This window comes from Salvia splendens, chromosome 11 (genome assembly GCF_004379255.2).
Source record: "Salvia splendens isolate huo1 chromosome 11, SspV2, whole genome shotgun sequence".
Classification (NCBI taxonomy): domain Eukaryota; kingdom Viridiplantae; phylum Streptophyta; class Magnoliopsida; order Lamiales; family Lamiaceae; genus Salvia; species Salvia splendens.
This window is the reverse complement of record NC_056042.1, coordinates 21,577,159-21,591,561: the sequence shown is the minus strand read 5'-3', so window position 1 is coordinate 21,591,561 and position 14,403 is coordinate 21,577,159. Positions and strand designations below refer to the sequence as shown.

Below are 14,403 nucleotides of genomic sequence, written 5' to 3'. Positions count from 1 at the left end.
ATTTTGGTCATATTTATACATAAAGTCGGCTTACTAAATCTCCTTTCACTATGAAAGACCATCAAATATGTCAGGCGACTTGATCGATAATTCACTCTCCAAACATGTCCAATTCTCAATAGTTAAAAAGTCCATCCTTGTCCTACATCAACGTGATGATGATCATGTCTCATCTATATATTCTCAAAAATGTTCTTTAAACAGACTCATAATTTAATATCGATGAAGTCTATTGTACATAACAATCCTACGACAGGTGGTCTCCAGAATTTACATTTAAAGCATCTAAATCTAATAATCTTCACTGAATACTTAAACCAATATCAATTCAGAGGCTTTGAATAAATTATGGAAGACAAACTTCACAAATACCTCCTTTGAGGCACGGTTCGACTAGTTTGCGATGGCACGGTCTGGTTCGGGTCCTGCCCCGAAACCCTCCACATCTTGACCGACTTGTCAAGGCTTCCGCTGTACACCACGTAGTGGGTTAGCGGGGAATCCTTGATCTCGACGGCCAAGCACTTCACCGGCCCGCTGTGGCCGCTCAATATGGAGAGGCACAGATGATTCCGGTCCTCCCTCCTCCACACGCATATGTTTGTGTCCGCGGATCCGCTGAACACGAGATTCCCGGACGTCGCCAGGCACAGCACCGCCAGCTTGTGACCGAGGAAGTATCCGCCGTGCGACAGGCACTTGTCTCGCTCCCAGAAGTTCACCTGCCCGTCTGACGACCCGCTGTAGAGCACGGTGGAGGATGCGTTCACGGCCAGCGACGTCACGGCGCACTCCTGCTTCAGCAGCGTCTGCGAGAAGTAGTGCTGTGTCCCCTTCCCTTGCATCTCCCGCCGCCACACCTATTTCCAAATGAAACAAAAATTAATGCAATATCCCATAAATCAAAACGCATAAGTTCAGACGAACCCATGATTTTGATACTGTGTGTTCAAATTAATGTTAACAATTGCTTTACTGTAAAAGGTGGTAAAGAATGATAGAGAGATGGATAATGGGGGAGAAGTAATTTGACAACGAGCCATAGTTAATAGATACACAAGATACTACTGTCACCGTCGAAATAATTATAGAATAATTTAAAAATACAAAGAGTAATCAAAATAATTAAAGAATATTTTTAAAATGAAGAGCATAACTTCAACTTTAATCTACCAATATTATATACTTATGGAGCTAAACAAATAAATACTACTTCCTCCGTCCACAAAAAAATAGGACTCATTGTGATTGACACAGGTTTTAATGTGAAATTGGTAAAGTTAAAGAGAAGTAGTGTTAATGGAATGTGAGGTTCATATTATTAGTAAGAGAGAAGTAGTGTTAGTAAAATGTGAGGTCTATATTATTAGTAAGATAGATGTTGTTGAAAACATTTCCTTTTTAAATGTGCTCTATTTTTTGGACAATAAAAAATGGCAAATGTGCTCTATTTTCTGTGAACTGATGGAGTAGCTATTTTTATTCTTAGACTATAAAGATCATTACTTTATGATTTTGTAATAATACTATCTACATCAATAAAAAAACAAAAACTACTATGTTTGAAAATAAAACATCTATAACTGAATCAGGTTGAAACATCAAAAAATACACAAATAAACAAAATACTCCATATATTCACCCATAAAAAAACAAAAAATTATTAGTTTGAATAAATAAGAAAACACAGAAATGGGTTAAATGTATTAGCTAGAAAATCAAATAAAATTATAAAACACATAAATGGACTAAAATATAAATAAAAGAATCCACAAAATCCAAATATTGGTAGCGATAAGAAACGAAGTCGCATATCCTGGTTGTTAGACGAAATTTTCAACCATCTACGCCAAACACTGCCTCATTATTCACATATGCATGTATAATACTTTTACCGTCCCAATAAAAATGAAACATTTGGTTTCCAACACTGAATTTTATACAATGTTGTTTTTTAGTTAATAAATAGCGAGTAACTAAGACAGATAAAAAATAAAGATAGTGTTGTTTCCATTTTAAAAAATATTTCATTTTTGGTGAGACAATAAAAAAGAAAATGTTTTATTAATAATTGGACAAAAGGAATATAGTTAAAACTCAAAATGGTGGGCACGCCCACAAGTAGGTTCGTCCCTGCATAAATCATTTTTAGATAACACAATGGGGTAGTAGTTAGTTTTTAGTTCATTTTAGAAATGACAGGAGAGGGAGTATAGTTTTAAAATTTGAAAATTTTAAAATATCTAAAAACTAACTAAATACTCTCTTTGTTCCTCAAGAATGTGCATTTTTTCCTTTTTATTTCGTCCTACAAGAATATGCATTTTTTTAATTTTGAAAAGTTTTTTTTATCTCTAATAAGGTGAGATCATTCTCCACTAACAATAATTTATTTACTTTTTCTCTATAGTCTCTCTTAGTTTATCAATTTTACATTAAAACATATGCCGACTGCATATTCTTTGGGGACTGAGAGGGAGTATGACATTTGTGTTATTTAAAAATCCAGTTCTACGTTATGCAATAAGATATGGTTCAATTTAGATCATAATTCGTAGATGTAAAAGAGAGAACTGAAACGAGTATATACAAGTCTCACCTTCACGCTCCCGTCCGCAGACCCGCTGAATACCAGACCATCGAATCCCGCCACCACCGAGTTCACCGCGTCGTCGTGCGCGCTGATCGACTCCAAACATTTCGAATCGGCCACGCGCCACACCTTGATCGTCTTATCCCACGACGCCGAGTAGAGGATCGACTTGTCCTCGCTCAAGCTCAGCGACGAGATGGCGTCGATGTGCTTGATCCAGATCGTGTTGTGGCTCTTCTTCACCTCCACGTAGTTGCTCGGCTTCAGCGACTTCTTCATCTTCGCCTTAAGCGTCGGCAGCGTCCCGATCCGCTTGTATAGGCTCGGGTCCTTCCCGGACTTCTTCCAGACGCGGATCTTCCCGTCCTGGTGTCCGGAGAAGATCCGCTGGTCCGCGATTATGATTGCCTTCACGAGGCCGGAATTCGATCTAAAACTAGAGAACTCCTTCTGATTCTTCCACACGCGGATGCTCTTGCTGTCCGAGCCCGTGAAGAGGAGGTCCCCGGCCGCGGCCAGGGAATATATGTGGCCCTCTTCGCGGACGAGCGAGCCCATGAGGCCGTTGTAGGAGCACGGGTAATCCACGTGGGACGAGGACCATGGGGAGGAGCAGACGGAGGAGGATGACTGGATGTCCCACGCGGAGGAGTTTCGCGCGGGGGTAGGGTCCGTGGGGCTGGAGCTGGACGAGCTCGGGCTGAACGAGTACTCGTCTTGCTCGTCTTGAAGCTCCCGGGAGAATAATGGCTGTTTGCTTGAGACGCTTGAATCTTCCTTGCCCGGATAGCTGTTTTGAATGGCTTTTGATTTTTTCATGTTTGGTTGATTTGTGGGAAATGTTTTCAGAGAGAGAAAAGAAATGGAGAATAATGAAAGATTGTTTGTGGGAGACTTGTTGATTTTGATGCAACTGAACGAATTGCCAAACGTAATTCAACTGTGACAACTAACTTTATGTATAAACAACAATTGCGATTTTGCAGGGATGGTCTGCTAATTATATCTACGATGATGTAATTGAGTCATTTTCATCCCCTTCTTTTTGGAGCATGTTATTCTCAGGCCTCAGCTTCTGTAATTCATAAGAGGATATTTGAGCTAACATCAAATTGTATTTTCATAATACGTAGTATAAAATAATATCATACTTCATCTTGTGTCCCTGAAAAGTATAAACATTTTGTTCGCCACGGGTTTTAATACATAATTGGAAAAGTAAGAGAGAGATAGAAAGAAAAAGTTTTTAAAGTATTGTCTCGCCTCATTAGAGAGAAATGGATTTACAAAATAAAAAAGTTCATACTTTTCAGGAACGAATTGAAAAAGAAAGAGTTCATATTTTTTTAAAGACGGAATGAGTAAATTAAGATAAAAAAGGTTGTAGTAGTAACCTTTTTTGGCTTCTTATAGTATACTAAATTCATGAGATTAGAAGTTGGTGATGAATTTAGAATTGCTTTTAGGGCAATTCGCTACTAAATTTATTCTTGATCCCAAGCAATTCATGGAAAGGACAGTCACAACTAGAGTTATCAAATGGGTCGAGCTGGCCCAGCCCATCAAAGAAATGAAGCGGGTCTAAGTTGGGCTCATTAGTTGAGATGAGCTCCAATTGGGTCATTTTGTAAACCCAAGCTCAGTCTAGGCCCAAGATCATCTGAAGCTCAACCTAGGCATGTGACCAATCCAACCCAAGCCTAGCCCAGGCCTAGGCCAATCAAAGGCCCACCTTATATAATTAGTTTTTAAAAAATATAATTAGGTGATTAATCACTAATAATAGTATATTTCTCTATTGATGCGTGTCATCTTGTGCATTAGACATGTTGATTTTTTCTATATTGTTTCAATTTGTTGGATGGACTGAAACAGTTATAGTCTAATATCTACACAAGTTTCCAACCAAAGCATGAATGCAACATTCAATCTTGACTACATCCAATTTTTTTCTTATATTTTTTTATCCATGATGTAAAAAAGGTGGTTCTGAAATTTATCTTTAAGAATATTACGTGTTTAAACTTTAATATTTGATGAATAATTATACTTCATTCGTCCCATAAAAATATGTGCACTTTCCATTTTTTACCGTTCCACAAAAATATGTGCATTCCATTTTTGGAAAGCTATATCAATTTAATAATATAGGTCTCACTATCCACTAACACTACTTTAACTACCATTATTCTTCTCTCTCTTATTTTACCTTACTATTCTCCACTTCTCTCTTACTTTACCAATTTTGTCTTAATTCTCGTGTCATACCCATTGCATATATTTTTATGGGACGGGGAGTAGAATTCTTTAAATTTGTTAGTTAATTCATATACATGTAGTTTTAAAAATACAACATCAACTCATATGTCATCACTTACTAACAAAACTAACTATATTGGTTCTTCCTTTAGTTATGCACTTAACTTTAGATAAAATAAAGAACAGGAAAAATGACGTTTATACAAATTCAGTAAATGAACTTAAACACATTATTGAAGTTTAGATTTCGTGTAAATGAGATATAAATACAAGTTATACGTTTTTTGCATTTAATATACTCCCTTCGTCCCTCTCAAGATGGCCACATTCTTAAGTGGCACAGGATTTTAGGAAATATTCTTAGGTTGAATAAAGTAGAGAGGAAAAAGGTAGTTTAATATTTTAATGAGGAGATATGAGAGATAAGGTTATTTTCAAAATTGAAAAGTGGTCATCTTGAATGGGACAAACAAAAAAAAGGAAAGATGACCATCTTGAATGGAATGGAGGGAGTATTTAGCAAATCTTTAAAATACATAAACAAAAAATTTAATCAAAGTTCGGTCAGGCCCAACCCAGTCAGGGCTCACATGAAAAGTTGGCATGGCCAGGCTGGGCCTAACAAAATTAATAAAAGCCCAACACGCCTCAAACATAGGCCTGGGTAGGGTTGGGCCTCGGTATAGGCGGGTTGTACAAAGCACGGTTGTGACACTACTAATGGAAGCATAGCAATAATAATTGGAATTCAATTACTTTAATATGTTTGGATATATATAAGGATGTATTCAGAGGCTTTTAATCAATGCAAAACTAGATTTAAATACAAAAATACAGAACAAAATCATATGTAAGGCATTTTTAGGTCATTAATAGTTTTTATGTCATTCTAACAAAGGATGACCTAAAATGATCTTAACATGACATCAAACTCGAATTTTATAATATGACCTAAAAATGCTTAATAATAACCCTCCGTATTTTTGGTTAATTATTAACCATTAGATCACTTAATCCTAGGGCTAAGATTTGGGCTGCATTTAAATGCATTCTTGTTTGGATCATCTCCATGTATTCAGATTCATAAGTTAAATACTGTTCAAAATCAATATACATATAGTCCATTGGATGTTGTGATCAAATGGTCATATTAATGTCACGTGCCATCTAATAATGTAGATTATTAGCCTAATAATGTAACTTAGCTAATGATGTACTCCCTCTGTCCCATTTAAGATGACCCCTTTTGTTTTTTACACGTGTTTTGAAAAAAATCATACTCCCTCCGTCCCACTAAAGATGACTCACTTTTCTTTTTGTTTTGTCTCATCCAAGATGACTCATTACTATAAATGGAAACACTTTTATCCCTACTTTATTGATCACTCTTACTTTACTCCCTCCACTTAACACACAAAATAAAACTGTATAAAACTCCGTGCCGCCCAGGGAAGGGGTCATCTTCCTTGGGACGGAGGGAGTAATAAATAGTTCAAGTGGAGGAAAAGTAAACTAAGAGAAAGAATAATGTAGAAAAAAATCTCTTCCATATTATTCTCTCTCTTAATTTACTTTCCCTATAATTTTTACAAAACAAGTGCGAAAAACGAAAGAGATCATCTTAACTGGAACGAAGGGAGTACTATTTAGTAAAATAATGTAACATCTTAGTCTAATAATATAACTTGGCTAATAATGTAATATCTTAATCTAATAATGTAACTTATCACAGCCATCCCATCCAAGGATCCAATGACTGAGATTTGCTTTGATTTTTGACAGAATTTCACTTATTGACCATAATGCGCCCTTATATGCTTAAATGATTGTTCTTACATATATTATGATAACATAAGATAATTAAAGTTAATGGGCTTTAAGATAATAATCAAGATAAAATTTTAGTGGTGTTGTTTGGTTGAATAGATAAAAGTCAAGATAACTTTCAGATTAGATTTGTAATTACAATTTTTCCCTTATAAGCATAATTAATATATATTTTTATTTTAATAAATTTAGTATTTTGTAAATTAGATGTCAAGAAATAAAAAATTTGCCAATTTACTCATCGTATTTATATACATGTTTCTAAAATTTAATTCATTAATTACTAATTAAACCTTAATCACTAATTAAATCCAAAATAGTAATAACAATATCTGATACAATATTTTGCTGAAATCACGCAGGAAAAAAAGTTATTGTGATAGCACAATAAAAAAATCAAAATTAAATAGGCTCAGATAATTGTTCATCTTTGCCTCATATGCACTGAGAAGGCTCATTTCATACATTTGTTCTGAAGTAAAATTCTGTATTTTTCTGTAGACTAACGTGTAATTTTGAGCCGGGTGTGTAGAGGATCCGCCATGAGCGAAGGTTGTGTGGAGCAACTAGGCGGACAACGGATCAAGGAAAATTGAGCATTTTACAATGCACTGCGAGTTGATCAAGTCAAACCCAAGCGGAAGCAGCGAGAGCACCCAAAAGGAGATAGAGCATATTCCCAGGATCCTCGTGCGAAGGGTACAACCGACCTTTTAAGGGAAGATTGCCCTAGAAATCAGAGCCTCAAGCTTCCCTATAAATAGGGAGGGGAATGACTAACGAGGCAGCTCTTATCATCAGCTCTCTCATGGAGTTGCGTCTTCGGAGCTCACATATTCTCCATTCATTCATATTCCGTTCTACATACTTGGATGAGGGGTTTTATTTCTGGCTGCGTGGTGGTTTTAGATTTGAGTTTGAGTTGTGCAACACCATCCCGTGTGGGCGAAGAAACAATCGTTTTTATTTCCGTTTGATACAATGTCATTTGAAGTATTATCTGGTTTAAATCTCCCTACTTGTCTTGCCATGGATTTTAGATGTTGGGTACGTTTTGCAGTGGATTAGTTGTCTAGATGTTTAAGTAGTTGTGTTTGCGCTGGATCTAGTTTGCGGATGTTGGATCTTAGATTACGAAGTAATTTCATATTGAACTGTCACAGAATGCTTAGATCTAGCTTATTAATGTTTGATGTTACCGATCTGGGTTTAGTTGTATTTAGAGATGGCAGATTGTGTTGAATTCGAGTTCGATTTTGTAGATCTGGTTAGCTCTTTTGTTTTGCATGATTATGGGTGATCTGTTTTGTTTACGTAAGTCCGGCTGATCCGTTAGATTAGAATTATAGTTTTAAGTTTAATCTTCGTGTTTATGTGTAATACCTGCCACTTTGATTACCTTTTCTTCATGTTAGCGTCAACTGAAATTTTTTGTCGCTCTCTCTTCTCGTTGAGATTAAATGGAACTCGCTACCCTTTTTGTTGATTATTAATGTTATTAGTTGGCAAACAAAATTTAAAAAATACTCAAACAAGCTAAAACAAGCAAGTGTATTTTATTGAAACATGGAGACCTTGTACAAAAAAATATGAAGTTTCTCCTTTCCGGACTAAAAATGTTTTATATACATAATAAGCTACCATCTAATTACAAAAATATTCTACACATGAATTGATGAGATGGCATTTAAGATTTGCAAATTATGCACTTTGGGCCTCTTTTTTCCCCGAACCCAAACCACACTGCGGCCTTCTCTCCGATCAGCCCGTCGGGCCGAGGGCAGCGAGCCTTTGTCTCGGTCAGCTATGTGGCAGCCCATGTCCTCTTCCCACCTACAAGATAGAAACAAATTTAAATGGCTAGATAACAAAAGAAATAAAGAAGAATTTGCTTATGTGAGAAAAGACCAACCCCTCTTCAGTATGGTAGACCAAGAACTTACCCAAAGGAGCAAGTCAATCCCTGCAATTCCTTTCCCTCAAGGCAGCCACTGCACTCTCTTTGTACACTATGCAAAAACAAACAAAAGGTTTAATGGCCAAGTACCACCAAATAACACCAAAGTTTCTTAATTAAAAGAGGCAAGGAATCAAAAAAAGAGGATTTGCTGCAACATGAAAACAAGCAAAATAGCAGCCCCATTTATTCCTCCATAGTACACCACACTCTTGCCTATAAAACTCCCTTCTACACCTCCGTTGAACACCCTTCCACACACTTTGAAAAGTTTCAGCAGCATAGTAGATTGAGAGTGTGAGATTTTGAGTTCTTGAGGGAAGAGCAGTGAGTGGACTAAGCTAGCAAGAGCACATCAGTTACTCTCCCAACTCTTCACAACAGCAGGTAAACTCACAAAACCCCCCTGTAACTCCTCTGAATCCATGTAAACACACACACAACCTTCCCTCCAACACCATTCCATCATTAGAATACCATAACAGCCAGCAACACATAAGCAATAGAACACCAAAACTCAAGCATGCTCAGTTTTTTTTTGGAACAGAGAACAGCCTTCTTTTCCTCAAGTGTTATCATCTTAACCACAACTCCTCTATGATGCTAATGACACAAAAAGGGAAATAAAAGCCTTAGGATAAATCCTTCTAACAGCCTTGCTTAAACAAGAGTTTTAAAAAAATAGGGGTAAGGACTTAGGGCTAAATTCCACGAATGTACGTAATGGGAGATAATATCCGCCATTTGTACCCGGAAAATAAACATTCCCAGTGATGGGAAAGACGCGTCAGCCTCTTGCGTGTTTTAACCAAACACGCGATAGTCTCTTGCGTGTATACAAAACACGCGTTACTCTCATGCGTGTTTTAATTAAACATGCATCAAGCTCATGCGTGGTTGAATGAATGAAAAATCGACGCTTCTCCCCTCTTCCTTCACTCCCAGCAGCTCCCTCTGCACGCCCAACGACGAGACGGCGAATTCGTCATCTAGCCGACGAAAATCGAAGTGAATCCGACATCTAGCTGCTCCCATTCCTCTTTTAAGTGTTGTTAGGTAACTTTTTACCCTTAATTTCGATTTTAGTTTGTTATAGATTTAGGGTTCATGGTTTGAAATTTTTTGTTGAATTATTGAATTTGTGAATTATTGAAATTGGTGTCGAATTTTTGTTGAATTATTGAAATTGGTTTCGAATTTTTGGTGTTGGGATGAATTTGTGATGAATTTGGTGTTGAATTGTGATGAAAGACATATGTTAAAAGACATATTAAACTTTACAATGTTTATCAATCTTATTATTTTGTAATTTGTTCCAATCAAAAAGTATACTTTGCTTAATCGGATTTAGAATAGTTAAAAGCAAATTAGTTGAAAACACCGTCAACTTTAGATTTGTTTAGTTCTCTTAACAATGAAAATTGATTTGTTTGGATAAACTAAGATTGTTGTTTGATGAAAATTGTCTTTCGTAACTAAGATTTGGTGTTGGATTTGATCTCAGAGAATTGAACTCCATGTGAGCTGATTGAATTTTGAAATATAAGTAAAATATATAGAGTAATGTATACTAATTGATTTTTATATATACACTTAACAAGATGACGAGCCGAAGATCCTTCCATATTATAATTAAACATGTTGTTAATTGTTGATTATATTAGGATGTCGCGATATGAACCAGAAGATCCTTCTGTATTGCATTATCAGCACAGTCATATATCTCGCAAGGCGTGGGCAGGCGACGAAACAACTCCTTTCAATATTCGCCTCTTTGAAGGCCATTTTTGGGAAATAGATAATCATCATAGACGCGTGATTGATTATATCTGCAGATTTGGTTTTGGTAGAGCTTTTTACTGTGGGAAGTCTCTAGATGTAGATCATACTTTGATCACATCTTTGGTTCAACGTTGGAGGCCAGAGACACATACATTCCATCTTCCCGTAGGAGAAACTACTATTACATTACAGGACGTTCAAGTATTATGGGCTCTACGTGTAGATGGAGTACCCTTTACAAGAAAATGGTTATTGTGAATCTGGGTGGAAGAGTTTATGTGATGAACTGTTGGGCTTCTATTCCCTTCAAAGCGAGATGAAGGAAAACGGTATCTTGGCAAATACATAGGATGACGATTGAACCGTTAGAAGATGGTCTGGAAGACGAAGCCTACATTCAACGGGCACGTATGATTGTGCTTGTGCTATTGGGAGGGTTGATATTACCCGACGACTCAGGGTGTAAGATACATCTGATGTGGTTGACCTAACTTCGAGATGTAGAGGCTGCCTCTATGATTAGTTGGGCGAGTGCTGCACTTGCTACATTGTATCATAATCTTTGTGAGGCGTCCATGGGCAAAAGGATAGACATTGGAGGTCCGACAGTACTCCTACAACTGTGGGTGTGGGAGAGAATGCCCACTTTGAGACCCGATTTTGTGATGGCACGTATACATACAAACAACACTCCATGTGCATTAATGTAAGTTTGTTGTTTCCTCTCCTTTGTGTATTTAATGACAACATATTAAATTGGAAACTTTACTCATTGTAGGTGCACTGGCTCATATATGATAAACAAAGCCCCCAAACATTCTGTTCGACATTATCGTGAACAGTTATCATTACTCCATAATAGCCAGGTAAAATGAATAATGTTTTGATATATATTTGTCTAATAGTTTAATGTAAACTTGTTATTGTAGTTTATTTGGATGCCATATGTGGACCGTCAATTACCAGACTCCTGCCTCGAGATAAACAACAGTTGGAGATCTGTGACGTACATGGTTTGTTGGGCTATTGTTGAAGCACATTAGCTTGAGTGCGTTGTGAGACAATTTGGAGGCACTCCGTTCATTCCAGAATTGCGTGATTGGGGTTTCAATGAAACTCATTTCAAAACAAATCGTCGTGGAAAATCTAAGACGAACTGGGCTATGCAGAACAAGGCTTACATTCAACATTGGGAGAGAAGGTCAGAGTTCGTGCCTAATCATTACATGGAGCCTCTTGAAGACCACGTGCAGGTGATTAGAACTCAATTATACATGGAGTGGTATTTTAAAATAACTATTACATATATCACACTGCCGGGTAGACTTCCAGAAGTAGGGATGAACACTGGTGCATCATCATAAAACTCCAAGTAAGTATTGTATTTTTATAGTTGTTGTTTCATTTAAAGTATTTATGTTATTAACTATTCACGTTTTATTTGTTACAGGCTGAGACATTGGCCCGTGTATTTCAATTGTCTAGCGGTTTTGACCCAGTAAACGCCGTAGGATTGTTGCATGAGATTAACAATCTTGTTCTTAACTGCCTTAACGATTGCGGTAAGAGTGAACGCACAGTCATACCTTCCACACAGCGCACTGATGTGGATATGTCCCGGGGTTTTATCCGAAGAGCTCGCAGTATTGGTCAAAGAGGTGCCCGAACAGGCGGGCATGGTTATTCACGTCATTTTAGAATGTCCCAAGACATGCCAAGGTCATTCTTCTGAAATAACTCCCAAGCCCACGGTGTTAAAGGCGTCTGACATTGTTTAGCTAGAGTCGTTCAGTTAACAAACCAGTTAATGGTCCGCCAGAATGTAATATCAATGATAACTCTAATTGGGAGTTCCCTCGTAGATAACAACACATTGTTATAACACTCGACCATGTTAGTAGATGTCTCACCCCATCGACAAAATTCATCGTGTGCCATAGTCCACTGTGATCTATCTATGGTGGTTTCGAGGTACTCACCTTTTCTAATTCACGCCTTGCAGTCCAATATCTCCGCTCCTCAATTACTTCACCCATTATCCATACCCATTTCTTCACTCCGAGGCCTTTGTGTCTTTGTAACACATTCGATCTAACGTGAACTAAACAATATCGATGATAACCAACTGGTACCTCTTTCCACACATCAGACTGCATGTCATTTATAATGCCTTGATATTTGTCTGATATTATGCACACTTCCTGGTCATGCTTTATAATATGCACTTTGACAAGATTCAAAAACCAACTCCAACTCTCATTTGTTTCTTCATCAACAATAGCAAGAGCAACAGGCAAACAGTTCTTATTTGCATCGTAACCTACTGCAGCAAGTAGTTTACCTTTCAGTCTTCCACGCAGGTGAGTCCCATCAACTGATAAGACCGGCTTTACTAGTTGGAACGCCTCTATTGCTGGCCCAAATTCCCATTTGCATCGTAACCTACTGCAGCAAGTAGTTTACCTTTCAGTCTTCCACGCAGGTGAGTCCCATCAACTTATAAGACCGGCTTTGCTAGTTGGAACGCCTCTATTGCTGGCCCAAATGCCCAAAATACGTAGAGGATCACCTTTGTATTACCTTGACTCAATATAGGGTCATGCAACCACTCAACGATTATCCCAGGATTTTGACTTTAAAACTCAGTCAGGTGTGGAGTTGTCTGAATGATCCCTCCCACCCACCATATATAAGCTCAATAGCTTTTCTGCGAGCATACCATGTTTTCTTATAGCCGATTTTCACGTGAAATTTATCTTTGATATATGTACCTACCGCAGAAGGCTTGAATTCAGCATCGTTTTCAATTTGACTTCGAATACAGAGAGCAATCATGGATGATGTAAGATTAACATGTTCACTTGGATCGTGATCTCCCATACAACAATGACGATCAACCCATGAGTGGATAGACCAGCTACCATCGCGTTTCTTAAACGTTGCTTTAACCTCCCAATTACATGGGTATCGTTGCCCAAGGTCCTTGCCTTTTCTTTTCGGACCAAATGGGTCCCTACAAACTGCATGTCATCTTCTTGATTTACTATCTATAACCTCATACATCCGACCTGTTCCCACATGCCATAATGCTACAGCAGTTTTCAACTGCAATTTGCTATCAAATTTCGTTCCCACATCTATATGTCTCGGATTATCCTAATTCTAATACCACATATCTTCTTCACCCACTCCATTGTCTTCTGAAAAGTAACCTCGGCTGCCTTCACATGATAATGATCGAAAAAATGGTAACCCTTCAGGCACATAGTCGGGAACAGGTTGCTCCCCACGAATAGATGGTTGTACATAATTCTCAACCACCATATCAAGTGTCTCGTCGTCTGTAGAATCTTTACATGATTCTGCACTATAATCAAGATCACTTGGTTGAGAACCATCGGAACCATCACAATCAGAACCATCTGAACCATCACAGTTATCAGAACTATCAGAACCATCACAATTATCAGAACCATCTGAACCATCATAACTATCACATGTCACATTTGGTACATCTAGTTGTTCATCAACCTCCCTCCCAAATGTGTTGAATTCAAAGCTATGATATTCATCATCCCTCCTAGATGTCCCGACATCAAAACTATGATAATCATCTCTCCTAGACGTTCCAACATCATGATGAGTGATAGGTGGTTCAAATTGCAACGCAGTAGTAACCGGAGTATATTCAATAAAAAGTTGAATTTAACGTGGATTTTCAGCAAATATATACTCCAACAAATTATCATCCACTGGTGTAGCTATATAACTCACAACTCCACTAAAAACCACAGGATGCCTCCATGTTAAATCAATAGTATGTGCATCCAAATCAATTCCATTTTTTTCACATATCATTGAAACTAGCTGATAATAAGATATCTTTTCATTCAATATAATAAATGATTTTGCACGAGGGGGATCATAAGCAACACCCAAACCTGGGAGCTGAATAATTTTCTCATCCTAATATAAACTCACAAAC

At 37.5% G+C, this 14,403-nt stretch overlaps 1 protein-coding gene and 1 non-coding gene across 2 annotated transcripts; both read right to left on the bottom strand.

Annotated features, from left to right (window-relative positions):
- Nucleotides 1–362: 362 nt before the first annotated feature.
- On the bottom strand, nucleotides 363–3,412 carry LOC121754586 (protein JINGUBANG-like). The gene is made up of 2 exons (XM_042149921.1): nucleotides 2,600–3,412; nucleotides 363–860 (listed from the first exon to the last, which is right to left on the bottom strand). The coding sequence occupies exons 1-2, from the start codon at nucleotides 3,410–3,412 to the stop codon at nucleotides 363–365; spliced, it is 1,311 nt and encodes a 436-aa protein (XP_042005855.1).
- Nucleotides 3,413–4,369: 957 nt separating this feature from the next.
- On the bottom strand, nucleotides 4,370–4,476 carry LOC121756632. Its single transcript, XR_006041012.1, has one exon. It is a non-coding gene; the product is annotated as a U6 spliceosomal RNA (small nuclear RNA).
- Nucleotides 4,477–14,403: the final 9,927 nt, after the last annotated feature.

Excerpts from the sequence above, each read along its gene's own strand:
- LOC121754586 (XM_042149921.1), bottom strand. The coding sequence starts at position 3,412 with ATGAAAAAATCAAAAGCCATTCAAAACAGCTATCCGGGCAAGGAAGAT. Across the intron at positions 861-2,599 it reads CTGCGGACGGGAGCGTGAAG|GTGTGGCGGCGGGAGATGCA; the intron begins GTGAGACTTGTA and ends ATTTGGAAATAG.